Source organism: Rhipicephalus sanguineus, chromosome 1 (genome assembly GCF_013339695.2).
Source record: "Rhipicephalus sanguineus isolate Rsan-2018 chromosome 1, BIME_Rsan_1.4, whole genome shotgun sequence".
In the NCBI taxonomy this organism is placed as follows: domain Eukaryota; kingdom Metazoa; phylum Arthropoda; class Arachnida; order Ixodida; family Ixodidae; genus Rhipicephalus; species Rhipicephalus sanguineus.
The window spans coordinates 275,917,375-275,931,785 of NC_051176.1; the positions used below are offsets into that span (position 1 = coordinate 275,917,375).

The following is a 14,411-nucleotide window of genomic DNA, read 5'->3' on the forward strand; positions in this document are numbered from 1 at the left end:
TAATTCAGGTGCTTGAAGGTAAGTGCAACTTGCTTCTCCAGTGTACTCCAGGATGTGAAATTAGCTGCTCCAGAGTGCTCCCAAATGCAAAACTGCCTGCTTCAAAGTGCTCCAATATGAAAATTTTGCTTCTCCAAAAATTGCTGCATATCGGAGGTCCTCGGTGGCATCAATGTTCATGACAAGCCTAGTCTTCTTTCTCTTCCTTCTCTCTTTATTGTGATTTGTATTACATCTCTAGCAGTGGAATTGTGTGATTTACATTGGACCATGACCAGGGACATTCTAAGTACTGCCTCTTACATGGGGCATGCGTGCATGTAACTTTCACTCTATCTCGAAGGGTGGTTCCTTTGAAAGAAGAGGTGTGTACAGCCTTCTGTGTGAAATTTTGACCGTTTTCGCACCACAAAGCAGTTTCATTTTTCATAGGCTCAATTGCCACCAAATAATCTATGTTCTGTGCTTGTTTGCTTGCAATGCCCCAAACCTGTTCAATAAGACTTTAAAGCCCTGGATCATGCACATATGCCTTAAAGGATAAAGAGTGTTAAATGTTGCCCACGCCCAATGCTTCTGGAGATACTCTCTGCCCATGGAGAGTTGTGAAGAAAGGAGTAGATGCACAAAATCGAAACACATGTGTCTGAGGAAATGTCCTTGATGAAAAGTCCTCTAATGGGGTGGGTGCAGTATTGTGGCTAGGCGGCCCCAACGAAGAAGGAGAAACGCGGCAGCGGGTGGCCGACGGGGACCCGCCAGCAAGCCACGGGCACAGCATGGCGCGGAGCGCCGAAGAAAGCTAACCGGACACCTCAAGTGCTCATCACACACTCTATACAACTTTATTTCACAAGTTGCCTCTAAAGCACCCCTAGCGGTGCATACATCTCATCGTTGCCGAGTGTGGTGCCACTCATCAACTTGATAACGAAACCGAAACTGTACAAGCATACATCACGATACAACAGTGGGCTTGAAGGGTAACTTGTGGAGTGTGTCAAGTGAGGAGTGAGCAATTGATTTTGCTAAGTTGTAGTAGTTCTTATCATGTTCGTACCCTTGTAAAGTGTGTTTTTTTATTTATCGATGCAGATTGTGATGGTGATTTACTTGAAATACTTCAGTGCATAACTGAGTCTGCAAACTGCACTAAGAGTGGGATTTCAGAAAGTAAATAATGAGAACAAACACCAAAAATGCTCTTGAAGGCATTGCAGTGTAGTGGGCTTTGTGGTTTTCTTTTCTGTGTTGCTACCTCTTGCACTGTTTCGTGTTTGACTATGCTGCACATTTAATGGATCTTATTCATCGTGTACAAAGTGCTCTGACTAATCTTACTGTGTATGGCCTGCATAATTTACTGTGTGTCATGATTCGTTCTTACAGCTGCAAGAGTTGAGTTTTATAGCATGTCGGATTCATGGAACAGACTTATCTTACCTTATGAAGGCCATTGTGTGTTCAAAAAGGGCAGTGGTGTCAGATACTAAACCTGGCAGAGATATGACAGCAAAAGTTGGACATACTTAACTGTGGTGCAAAAAGACAGAACACGTACATGCTACTAGAAGGGATCATGTACCTGAGCACTACATTTACAATGTGTGGGGAAATCTTCTAATACTCCGAAACAGTGATATATATATATACATGTTGTCTTCGCTGATCCATGTTAACTGGAATGTCTACTTATTGGGCCATTAAATCTGAGGACAATAATTTTTCTTATGTGGTGCCAAGCAAATGATTCCGCATTTAGGACATGCACTTCCACAATTGGAACGTGTGCTTTAAAGCGAACAATATTAAAAGTTGATTAGCATAATTTGCAAACATCTTGCTGCAGTTTATTGTGCAAGCAATGCCTGCTTTTCAAGTAACGCAGTTGATGTCGTGGAATTGCACTGCCTATGTAGAGTAACTCTTAATTTCCATTAATAAATAAGCTAGTTATTAAAATTTGGCAAGTGTATGTCTCTCATATCAGATGTGGAAGTGAACCACAAAGACATACCGGGTGGTGTCATTTCAGAGGAACCTAATTGATTTTAGGAATGAGTTTATTGTAAATAGATCATCAAAGCCTCAGTGCACTGTTTCAATTCATGAAGAAATGAAGCTATTTGTAACTATCAATGGAGGATTTTGTATACAGCTAGCAGAAAGCTGCAGGATATTCTGTAATGTATACTTATTGTAGTTTGTAGTGTGCATTTTTTAGTGAAATGAGCATAAAGCAAGTAATCTGTGGGTTTTTCATACTTGCCTCTATGTTTGAAGTATACTTTTAATTACCTTGATTGGCTGTTTTGTTATGCATGCAGTTTCTACAGTAAACAGCTTGAAACCATGAAAAAAATGCTGCTGAACACCTACGAGGATGCTCGACCAGAGAGCGTTGCCGCCGTATTAGGCAACGAGATCACCGCGGATCGTTCTGTGCCAGCAGCCCTGTATGCATTCCTTCGTAGTGCACGGCCGTTGACTGGTTACAAGGTGACAACACTCACTATTTTGAGCCTAGATTGAGCACATGACTTGTACTGTTACAGCAAGAGCTTGTTGATGTGTTCCTGTTATGTTTTCCTGGCTCCTGCACTCTGACACGTCAGTCTAATTTAATTCCCATAGGGTCATACGTATTGCTGGTATTAGCTTGCTGTTTTATATGCTTTTTCATACTTGCCTCCATGTTTGAAGTGTACTTTTAATTACCTTGATTGGCTGTTTTGTTATGCATGCAGTTTTAACAGCAGTTCAGTGCTCAAAATGGGTTTGCCTGGTTTATCTGTCCATCCCACCTATTTGATGGCAACCACTGTCATCGTTGCATGACAGTGTACTATGACTCTTGTCATCTTCACCCCCATGCAGCTTTGCCATTGCCAGAGCGCGAAGAAAAATTTATTTTCTCTGCATTTGTGCTTGGATTCAAACCCATATGTTAGTGAAACAATGTGGCTTTGGGAGCCAAGCGCACTAATACTGGAGCTATTGCTCAACAACACTTCTGGGCTTAATGCAAGGTGATGTGCACCACAGACTCTCGGATTAGTGGGCTTGTACATCAGATTGTAATCAGACCTGTACATGCCAGAATGAAACAGTGTAGTGGAGGCGATTCACGTTGTGCTTATCGCATGGAAATTCTTCTGTACAAGCTGGCAGCATGTTTGCAAGCAATTTCTTGTTGACAGGCTCATGAAAATAGCATCAGTGGCTCGATGGACACATACATTATAGTTATGATTATAAGCCTCAACCTTCAATAATGGCTCATGCAAAAATACTTGTGCAAAATACCTGTGCATAAAAATGATAATGAGCATGAAACATGGTAAACAGCCATATTTAAGGATTCAACAATGGTGACCATGCAACAGGACCATGCATGGCATCAATTTTACTACAACCTTTGTCCGTAAAGTTCCGAGACTGAGTCCATTAAAAAAAATGCGTTTAACATTGAAATCATTTGTGCAGCACCCCTTCGAAATCGTCTCTCTTGCAGTCTATACACAGCTTCTAACGCTTCTTGAAGTCTTGGAAACAGTTGGAAAACGCTTCTTTTGGCAGGGCTGTCAGCATCTTTGACGTGGCGCCTTGAATGGCCTCCACACTCCCCATCCAGAGACCTTTTAGGGCTCTCACATGAGGAAACAGGAAAAAATCGCATGGGGAGAGGTCAGGCGAGTATGGCGGATGGGGAAGTACAGTAATGCTGTGCTTGGCGAAAAATTTTGTCATGCTGAGAGAAGTGTGCGGCCTTGCGTTATCGTGGGGAAGGCACCATTGTCCAGATGCCCATTGTCCAGACGTCCATTCGGCGCTCTGCCTCTTTGTTTGAGGATTGTATTGAAAACACCATGTTTCGTCTTCAGCAATGATGCTTTCGATGAATGCAGCATCCTTCTCTGGCTTGGAGAGCAAATCAGCGCTCACTGATGCCCACGTGTAGGGTGGGCGAATAGTGAATTTGAGGTTTGAAGCGAATCCGAAGCGAATAGTGATTTGGTTGAATAAGTTTGAATCGAATAGTTCGAATAGTATTTACCGCATATTATTAAGAAAAATGAGCATTTTTGTCATGGCCCTTGCACAATATTTTGAAGGATTGGAACTAGGTATGAGTGAATGTCACTTTTATTGCAATAGCAATTGTATGGACAGTCTCGACGGGTTTTTGCCGTTGCCATCGCCGTCATGTCCTTCTGGTATGAAGTTGAAATTGATAAGACCCCCCCGCGCATTCTGTGTTCTGCCACGGGTAAAAGTGCGCGAGCAGGGGCGACGAACGCAGCCGAAGCAGAGATCAAACGAGCCGGCCCATTTCCGTCGCTCGGAGGGTGCATGCGATAACATCACCCCGCTCGGGAGGCCTGCCGTCGAAGCAGACAGGAAACGCCCCGCCCGTCTTTAACGACCATGACAAAAGCCGCGAGGTGGGAAGCGGGGGAGCTGTTGCGCGAGAAGCGACTTTGAATCTAAGGGCACGGTCGCAATCGCTGGCGTGCGCGCTATTTCGAAAGCCATCACAGCGGGCGGCTTGTATACCCTTCTACGTGCTGCGCTCTCAACGCGAAGTGACTATGCGGAGAGCATCTCTCCCTGGAGAGGCCGTATTCCCTTACACCAGCATTTTGTAGTTACACGAGATCGGATACAAAGCAGTTAGCTGCCAGCCTCGCTTCGTGTAACACTACAATTTGTTGCAGTCATTGCTTCGCCCTTGTGGTGAAACTGTGACTTTTTTTGGTTTGAAATGAAGTGGAAGCAGCCTTGAATAGTATCAAGATTTGAATAGCAGTAGGGTGCAAGTTATAAGTGGTGCAATAAATTACAATTTAAAAATTACTATACTTGGCGCATATAAGCCCATACAACACACTTTTAAACTTAAAAAAACATGTACATTTAACCTTGAAGTGTGGCTTCGCAGCTGTGCAGATTTCCGCTGGATGGGTTGTTTCACGGCACAGTAAAGTTTAAAGTTGGGCGAGTTGATGATAGTTCATGTTTACGTGGGAAGCAGCGCAGTTTAGACAAGGCACGAAAAGGAACGAAGAAGCGGTTGTCCTGTCTATCTTCGTTCCTTTTCGTGCCTTGTCTAAAGTGCGCTGCTTCCCACGTAAACATGTTTCACGGCACAGCAACCAGACGCTGCAGTGAAACCACCTTTACAGGGGGTTATGTGTGGTCAAATGTATACATATATTTGTTCATTTCGAATAATCTAAATTCGTATAGAAGCGAATTCGAATACTGTAATATTCGTTTGAATATTCGAAACGCCCGAATATTCACCCATCCCTACCCACGTGTCCTTCTGGACCTGTGTGAGGGAGTACGGCACAAGTCAGTGGCATTCAGCTTTCGTTTCCACAAGTTCTCACGCAAAATTTGGTGGCATGTCTTACTAATCTAATGTTTAGAGCATCTGGTAGCATGCGGACTGTAATGGTGCAGTCTTGTTGTACAATCTCCCTGGTCCGAGCCACGTTGTTTTCATTCTGTGAGGTTGCAGGGCACCCCTGCCCTGTGTTCTCTTCCACCAATGTTCTACCCAAAACGAACCTCTTGTGCCACTCAAAAACTCGATAATGTCTCATTGCTGTAAGCGTCACGAAGGAGCTCATACGTCTGTGTGGCTGTCTTGGCAAGCTTCACACAGAATTTTATGTTTACACGCTATTCGAAGTGGACGTCCATCTCTCCACATTCACTCACAGTAGAATGCACAGATGACTAGTGACAACGTATTTTTCTACATGTAGTGCCATCTAGCGGCTACCACAGCAGTTAACATAAATAGCCCGAAAAGATGGCGTTACACATACGCACCAAGATTTGTTTTGGGGGATCATTTCTAGAGAAGAAAATAGATCAGTCTCGAAACTCGAAACTTTACGGACAAAGGTTGTATTAAAATCGTTAGAAGAGCAATGCAGCGCACTAACTTGCACGTTTACTTACTGCCACCTGATTCACCGTAGCTACATTGTACCATACATTTTCACTGCAGTTGTGGGAGACATCAGTCTTTAACATGGTAAATCCCAAATTGTGGGTATGAACCACCTTCACTGGAACAACAAAACAAGCATTAATAATATTTGGTGGAAAGTTCAGTTGTCGCTGCACTTTCAGGGCCGAAGGAATAGCTGAAGCCTGCTGTCTTTATTTTTTTTTTTTTTTTGTGATCAAATGCATGGAATCAGCTACTTAATTATTGACGAGAAGCTGCAACAGGCAGCAGAACTTTTGGCATTTAAATTTGGCAGAAACTACAGTGTAATATGCTCATGGTCGTCCTTGAGCAGCCTTGCAGCTGCATATGTTCAGGCAAACGCACCCGGCTGGTCACTCTATTTTTTCCCCACCTTAATGCTCCACCAAATTTTGCCCGACTAAATGAACTGCGGCTATCATTCCATAGCGATGACCACTCTACCTTTTCATCGGCCTTACTGGGATCACCTTCTGCAATGGAGGGCAAGCCCAGCTTGTAACTGTAATGCGTTGTACTTCTTGAATGACCCATACACAAGCATTGTGGCTATGTAGCCACAATCTTCTGGAAAAGCTGTTTGTATGTGTCACAACACCACCCTTTTCATCACCCCTTCCAGCACTCACTTCGAGTAAGATTTCTTTGTAGGTGCTGATGTTTTCAAAAAGAAAGGAGGTGCTGGACTTCGTGTTTCTGCATTTTTTTATGAACTTAACACTGAGTGTCTGACTAAGTTATCTCAGTTTACTATGACATTGAATCAGTGGCATATCAACTTGTTCGCAAGTTGGGGGGGGGGGGGCAAGTCTCCTTCACTCTGTTGGCTGTGTGTGTGTACATATACACACACACACATATACATATACAGAATTTGCTGTTCAAAACTGTTGTGTGAGATCAAGGAAGAAGCTGCACAAACAGGCTGGGCTGTCCTATACATGCAACAGAACAGCAGTGTTTAAAGGGACACTAAAGGCTAATATTAAGTTGACGTTGATTGTTGAAATAGCAGTCCAGAAACCTTGTAGTGCTACTTTTGTGCCAAGGAAGTGCTTATTTTGAAATAAAATCACGTTTTAGTGGTCTGCATCGCGTTAGCGCACTTCAAATCACCCGCCTGAAAGCGGTCTTTTTTACATCACTGTTGCCGTGCCCAACGTTGCCCGCCTTTACTGCGCGGCGGCATGCACCATTCGGGCATCCGGCAACATCACATGCATGTGGCATTTTGTCGAACTTTCTGTCAGAGCAACTTTCACGAGTGCACAAAACACACGTGGCAGTACACGATACCGAAACTACCACTGAGACGCGACCGCGTGAGCGAAGCAGGGCGCCGGGCGAAGTGCAGTTCAGCGAAAGCGGAACCTTTGAACCATGCGCGCCATTCCCCATGGCAACACCAAACAGGTTCTTTTTTCCATGAATCAAGCAGAAATGAACAAGCAGCATTTTATTACGTCTCTTGATGCACGGAAGGTTCTTTTTTATTGCAGCTAGTTTGATTATGAGTGATTAATTGTAGTCGGACACTCTCACATCATTGGGATCATTTCCAAAATGTTCTGCTCGTGGTGCTCATCGTGTAATACATTTAGCTTAATTTCTCTGTAAGTAGGGCACTGCTGTTGATAATATTGCCGTTTTAGACGTCATACATTGAGCTTTCACTCTGACATAAATTGTTATTTGTCTTTAGTGTCCCATTAATAACATTATGGAAAAAGTAGAGTCGATTTTACGCATGCACTGAGACAACCCTACATATGCGTGTTATGCATGTAACTGTATTACAAGCAACCCTTTATACGTTAACCACACAACTTTATGTATGAATATAATTATGCCGATGGTGGCCTTCTCAGCTGTATAGATTTGTATCATTCTATGAAATTTCGTTATGGTCTTAAAAGCTGCTCACTTATAATTGTGTTTTCTTACTTTCTTACTTGCACATATTCAGGTTTGCGTTTATTACATTCTGTTTCATTTGCTCCTAGTCAGAATAGTGTTTCTAGCGCGTTGTTGTTGTTATTATTATTATTGTTAACTTGTCAACAAAAATCTTTTTTTTTTAAAAAGTGAGTATTTGTTGTATTAGAGGCGTAGCAAATTATTTATAATCATCATATTTATATTTGCAATATTGAAAATTGAGTGTACGTCTGCTGGTGCAATAGGCACCGGGTGGTCGTCGTAATGCGCCAGCTGCACCCCTCCCGGAAAGCGCCTCAAGCAGCGGCAGGGACAGCACTGGCATGTGAAGCAGATGACGCGGAGAAGGCTCTGCTACTTTCAGCCCGTATTCAAAGAGAAGCGGCAGCGTTTCTTTTTGAGGAATTCGAAGCTGTATGCTGTTGCGTTTGTTGCCCAAAGGGAAACGGTAACAGCAGCAACAGTGTTCTTTTGAACAATGCACGAAGTGTTCGACTGTCGGACATATGTTCAGACAACGGGGCCCGTCGTCGGGCTTCAGGGAGACTCCTGCGCAGTCGTTTGCGGTTGTGGATGCATTTAATGGTCGTCAAGTCATCTAATGACACGTGTCCCTCTCATGTCCACACCGATGAGCGCCGTCGGAACATCAAACGAGTCAGCTTCTTTGTGTGGTGCTGTGCTTGTAGGCATTTGTTTCCGTTCGGAGGCAGACCAGAGGGGGCACGATGCCTCCTCCCTTTCGGGACTGCAAATGAGACAGACCCGATTGGTGACACAATGTAAAATAACCATCTTTGCATTTTAACTGCCTAACTCGCTGTTCTTCAGTGTTCTCTGGAGGGCTCTTGGTGGGAGGGTGAGTCCTGACAGCTCAAGTGCACCTATGGCGGTTATTTTGCGCTGCAGTTTTAAAGGCTTGACCAGCTGGCGTACGCGTTTTTGAGCGTCTGCTCTAGAGAAGGGTCACCGCTTGCACGAAGCAGGTCTCATGCACGACATCACGGAATGTAAAGGCGACGAGTGCAAATTGCGCTGCAAGCCCGCAGACAAACCTTCACGCGATCAGCTACGCTCGAGCTAGAGATAAGTAGCACCATTTCTATTTTTTAAATGCGAAGCATTTCTTAGTGAACTCTAGGCACTTTGAGCATTTCCATCCGTTCGTCCGTCCGTCCGTCCACCCACCCACGTCTGGGTGCTCTCGTGATCGCCTCCTTAACTTGGTGGTGACCAAAATTGGCATGAGAGGGCAACAGGATTTTACGCATATGACTGTCTGGTCATGGCATGAATAACATGAAAATCCTGTCACGTACGTCGTCAAACCCCTCCCTCCAGACGTGTGCCACATACCCGTTTACCACGGGCCACGGTGTACGGGTATGCGCCACAGGCGATTGACAGTTTATATCTACCCAGGAACGGCGAGAATCGACATTAGTAATTTAAATGCAAGAGCGTTAAGAAAAACCAACACCGTCAGCGTTGATGCGACGAATGCAAAGGATAAAAATTGGGATCCCAGCAGGAATCGAACCCAAGGGTTCGGCGCAGTGGCGTATCCAGAAAATTTTCTCGGGGAGGGGGGCTGGGGATGGCATGTCAATATATATGTGTGTGTGTTGTGTCTGTGCGCACGAGTGTCAACGCTCAAACCGCAATTCACTAACAGTTTAAAAGCGTATGCTTAACAGTAGTGGCTAACTATAACAAAAGTTTAAAAGTAAACAAAAGCTGGCCTACGACGAGCAGTCCCGCAGAGTGCTGGCGAGTCTTCTTGTGTCGGGTGGGATTGCAGAGCAGTTTTTCTCGGGAGTCTAGTTTCGCCACCTATGCAGGTGGCAATCTCAGTATATATACACTGGCAACAAATGAGCGGAGATCGACCAGTGTCGCATACGTGCTTGTAAACGTCCAGTGGGGGCCGCGGCTGTTGTTGCAAGCCGATGGTTTATGAGGAATGAACCACGATTCCAGTAATTTTCTTTTGCCCCACTTTCGTTCACGAGCCAACATCGTCGCATCGTTTAAGTCGAAGCAACGTCCTGTGCAGGGGTGTGCATGGGTGCATATGTGGCGAAGCGCCTATGTCATTTTGTTAATAATTGTTTTGTGAAATTGGAGTAAACCTTTTACAATCACGAATTTACCCGTCTTTTGGAGCGTTTTTGCATCTAAAAAGATGTCGTGTACATCCTGCACCTGCGATTTGCTCATGGAAACGGAGCGCTTTCTTCGTTCTTAGACCGCGCGGCACACGGTCACTCCATCATTTTATAGCCCTGACACAAGGGCACTCCAAAGTCCTTTACGTGCAGGGACATCTTCCAGAAAGGCGTTAATGTGCAGTGACACTGTTATGAGTTGCCACTCTAGCGTCACCAGCGCGAAGTCAGTGACGGGAATGACAGCAGGTTAGGTCATTCCGTACGCAAGCAGACACAGTAAAAGGATCAGAGACATGTTTGGAAAACAAAACAACAACTTTAATCTAGCGGTATTGCAGCTCAAGGAATCTGAGCAGTACAACACTTAAAGCAGACTAACAAACATGCGTATAAAATCGATCAATCAGCTTATTAGCTGATTCATCAGCTTAGAAGTATCACGCAAATAACGAACAGTAGAAGATATTAAACCAGGCTGTACACCTAGGTCAACAGCGGACATTAATCGAATTAGAAGTAGCTAAAGATGTGAAAGTTCGAAAGTATAAACAGATGAAGGCATACGTGCGATGACCGGAAGCGTTGAGTCCCCGACGATCGGATGCGAGAAGTCACAGAGAGCTCTGGCACCACTGCGATGTCGGCGGTGTTTCAACGTTGATCTTTCCGTGGGCTAGTGCTTGAAGGTGATCTCAGGCAGGTTGAGGTAATTTGAGATTGAAGTTCCGAAGCCTACGTTGCAGACGTTCATTACGCGCGCTTCTCAACTAGACGAATGGCAAACTTTAGGTGCAATAAAAACTTCTACAAGGGATATTTGCTGATCTGCTTCTACACCATGTTAGAAAAGCAACTAGACTGATCAGTAGGGCGATATCCCTTCGTGTCCTCCGCTTCTCTTTCTGGGGAAAAATGGACCTCCACATTGGTCCAATCATGTGTGTTTCATTGTCACCAGCTCCTCCCTAAAAGTATATTGACCAAGCCCTTTTTTAATTATGGGAGGGTTCTCAACTGAGCGAGAGTGACAACCCGTTAAGGCAATCACATACGGCTCGCCCACCTGCAGTTTTTACCGTGGGATTGGTCTGTTTCCTTGGCTCCCAGCCGGTGCATCTTTCAATCTATACCTGGTTCGAGGTACATTGCGGCCTTCAACGACACTGCCGTCGCCGCTGGTATAGGTACAAAGGATCAAATGTCAGCGGCGAAGGTTCGAAGAACAACACCCCCTTCTGCTCTAAAATCAACCCTTAAATGGTCAAGCGGTCCCGCCAGTCAGTGGGGGAGCACGGCGTCAGTTAATCGGCGTGATGCCGGGTCGTAAAAATGGCAATCCGTGACAGACACACGACAAAGGAATATCTCCCTCCTGGCAATGTTCTTTTTTGAGAAAGCAGATCCCGCATAGACTTTTTGAACTTAGTGCTCTCGCACACAACTCAACAATGCAGCCGTTCAGTGAAGGCTTCGTGGGTGCCGCACCTCTGTGAGATTGTAAATATGCGTGACCCCCTGAAAATGCACTGCCGAGGCAGTGACGTCACCCTTTGTACGTCCACATTAAGTTGAATTCCAGCAGTGTCATTTGCTTTGTAAGTAGTGTAGTGCATTGCAGTCTGCACAGTGGGCGCTGTCAACCAACGCCGCAACTACAACAGCGTGGTATTTTTTAAATGTTTTCTCTCCTGCTGATTTAAGGAGCAGACCCTCTTTTGTTCTTTTCTCTCACTCTCTCTTTTTGTGGCGCTCACCTAAGAAACCGCAGCTAATCGCGGAGGCCACGAACGAAGGAACTTAGTGCAGTGCCATGTGTTATCGGTGCAACTTTTTTCCAAAGGGCCCTTCAGAACAACGAAATAGGCTTACTGTGAAGTACTGTATTTTTCGCCTGTGTTTGAAGGGTATTAGCGGAGTCCTTCTGGTAATAGTCAAAGAGACGAAGAAGACTGTCGAAAACAACTCCCGCTCTCCATACAGGGGCAAGAGAACGAAACGTCCCTGGACAGCTGTCAAAGATGATCACCCCCTTTTTGGGCCCTCCGCTAGCACACTGTAATCCTTTCAGTTTAAGACACCTCCGCCACAACAGTGTATTCACAATACCTTCTCCCGATCATCCGGCTAGTCAACAATAGTTACTGATTCGCGGTAGCACGGCTCAGCGTGGGAGAGCGGAGCCCGTTAGTCAGCGTGTCGCTGTGTCGCAAAATGGCAATCAATGGCACTACGCCTCTGTTTGCAGGGTATTTCTGACAATCATGCGCTGCACAGGCAGTTACAGGGCCGCCACAGGCCTAGTGAGGACAGCCAGCCCAAATCAGCAATGTTCGTACCGAAGTGTCTTTTCAGCTGTGGAAAGGAATTCTAGAAAAAATCCAGATAATTTGCGGCGCAGATGGCTGTTTTAGTGGGTGGTACATGACCGTACGAAAAAATTTCGTAAAGGGCTGTAGCCTGGTCAGCCCCCCCCCCCCCCGCCCCGCCCCTACGCCACTGGTTCAGCGTAGCAGTCAGGTACTCTACCACAAAGCCACGCCATGTCTAGAAACTGCTTTGCAAAAACACCTTATTCAGGCATAATGTCGGTGCAACGTCAATTGTGGTTGTGGTGCTGGCTATCTAATTTTATTACAAAGCAATAAACACTATATATGTACTCCTATGATACAGGCGTCATGTCAGGTTAACGTCTGTGGTTTCAGTGTTGGCTCTGCTTTTACAGCAGTGTAATAAACATTACGTTTGTATTCCTATATGATTCAGCAAGCTATATTCAAGCATTGCTTGACCCTTGGAGGAATACGCTAAGGAAAGTTACGCATGATGTTCACATCATCGCACCATAAAGTGCACTTCACTGCGATATTACTGACGTATGTGTTGTAACATGAGTGCTGACGTTACGTCAGACCATAAGTTACCCTTTGAATGCCAGTGTAGTTGACGTGCCTGGTAAGACCACAATGTTTACACAACTACTACACTGACAAAAACATGTTCATTCACCTTGTAATGCTTGGCTCAAAGCCAAAAAATGCAGCATATAGAACTACTCGCTGACTGCTTCGCATGAAATTGATTCCCACAAGGCTTGGGATCTGCCAAATTTTTAATACTTTGTTATTCTTTCTACACATTAACATTTTCTCCCACCATTTAAAAAGGATACTCTACGTCTCCTATTCGATTTTCGGCTTTCTTTACGGAATGGTTGGCCGATTGCGCATGTTGTTCCTCCATTGTACTTCTTGCACACTCCTGTTCCCGTTTTATTTTCTTTTTCTTTTCGATGCTTCGCCGATCCTAATATCTTAACAACTATCTTCAGTCTGTGTATTTCATGTAGCTTGACGCAATGAAGGTCGTCGTTGGTGGCCGGTGCACGAGCAAGGCCGTCGTCGACGGCGATCGCAGATGGGAACCGATGGAACTGGATGTACTCTCCAGCTTTATTCCATGTTTGCATAGCTGTTTGTGCAGCCTGCAGCGCAACCTGTCTGCTCGGGCTTGGTTCCCCGAGGCAGTTCAGCAGCGCAGGACACAAGCATAGGTCGGAAAACTCACTCATGAGTCGACTCACTCAGATTAAGATCCGGCTGTCAGTATGAGTGAGCACGGGTGGGTGATCTGTTGGTGAGTTTGAGTCCGAGTGAGTGCGGTTGAGGAAAATAGTGGTGACTCTGAGTCTGAGTGAGCTCTAAACGCAAAATATATTTCTTGAGTGAGTCTGAGTAAGTTCCACCTTTTATTGCCGACCTATGGTCCTACCTACTCATCTTCAGGAATTACTATCAGCCTTATATGAGCTTACGTTTACACTCAAGTCTATTCACACATATCCCAAGCAACATTTTATCCTTGGCAAAATGTCGGCCTGACGTCGCTGGCCAACTGCACTGTCGTTGGCCCAACCTTGGCACCCGATGTAGGGCCGGTCTCGGGGATTGACATTGGCCTCATGTGGGCCTGCGTCGGCACCCAATGTAGGCCCGTCCACCGTGGCCGACGAGGCCGAGTGCATGCCGCTCGCGGGTTGACTAATGCCCGACCTTACATAAGCGTCGATTTACCGACGGCCGTGGGTCGGTTGCGGACGTTTTTCGCTAGTATTGCTCTGCTTTTTTTTTCTTATTTTTTGTGCGTGTTCTAACAAAACGCATCAATTGTTTTTCTGGTGTGTTGCGTGTCGCATTTAATGTGAACGGGCAGTTTATAGAGGCGTTTAACTCTATCTGAATTAATTACGGGCAGAGTGCACATGTAAGACGGAATTAAACGCCTCTAACGGT

The 14,411-nt window shown here is 45.3% G+C and overlaps 1 protein-coding gene across 2 annotated transcripts in view; it reads left to right on the forward strand.

Annotated features, from left to right (window-relative positions):
- Nucleotides 1-14,411, forward strand: part of LOC119379019 (ADP-ribosylhydrolase ARH3) — an 81,036-nt gene that overhangs the window by 50,794 nt on the left and 15,831 nt on the right. For both annotated transcript variants that reach the window (XM_037648150.2, XM_037648151.2), the window contains one exon: nucleotides 2,328-2,499. In XM_037648150.2, coding sequence (XP_037504078.1) covers nucleotides 2,328-2,499 — 172 coding nt within the window. The remainder of the gene's footprint in view (nucleotides 1-2,327; nucleotides 2,500-14,411) is intronic.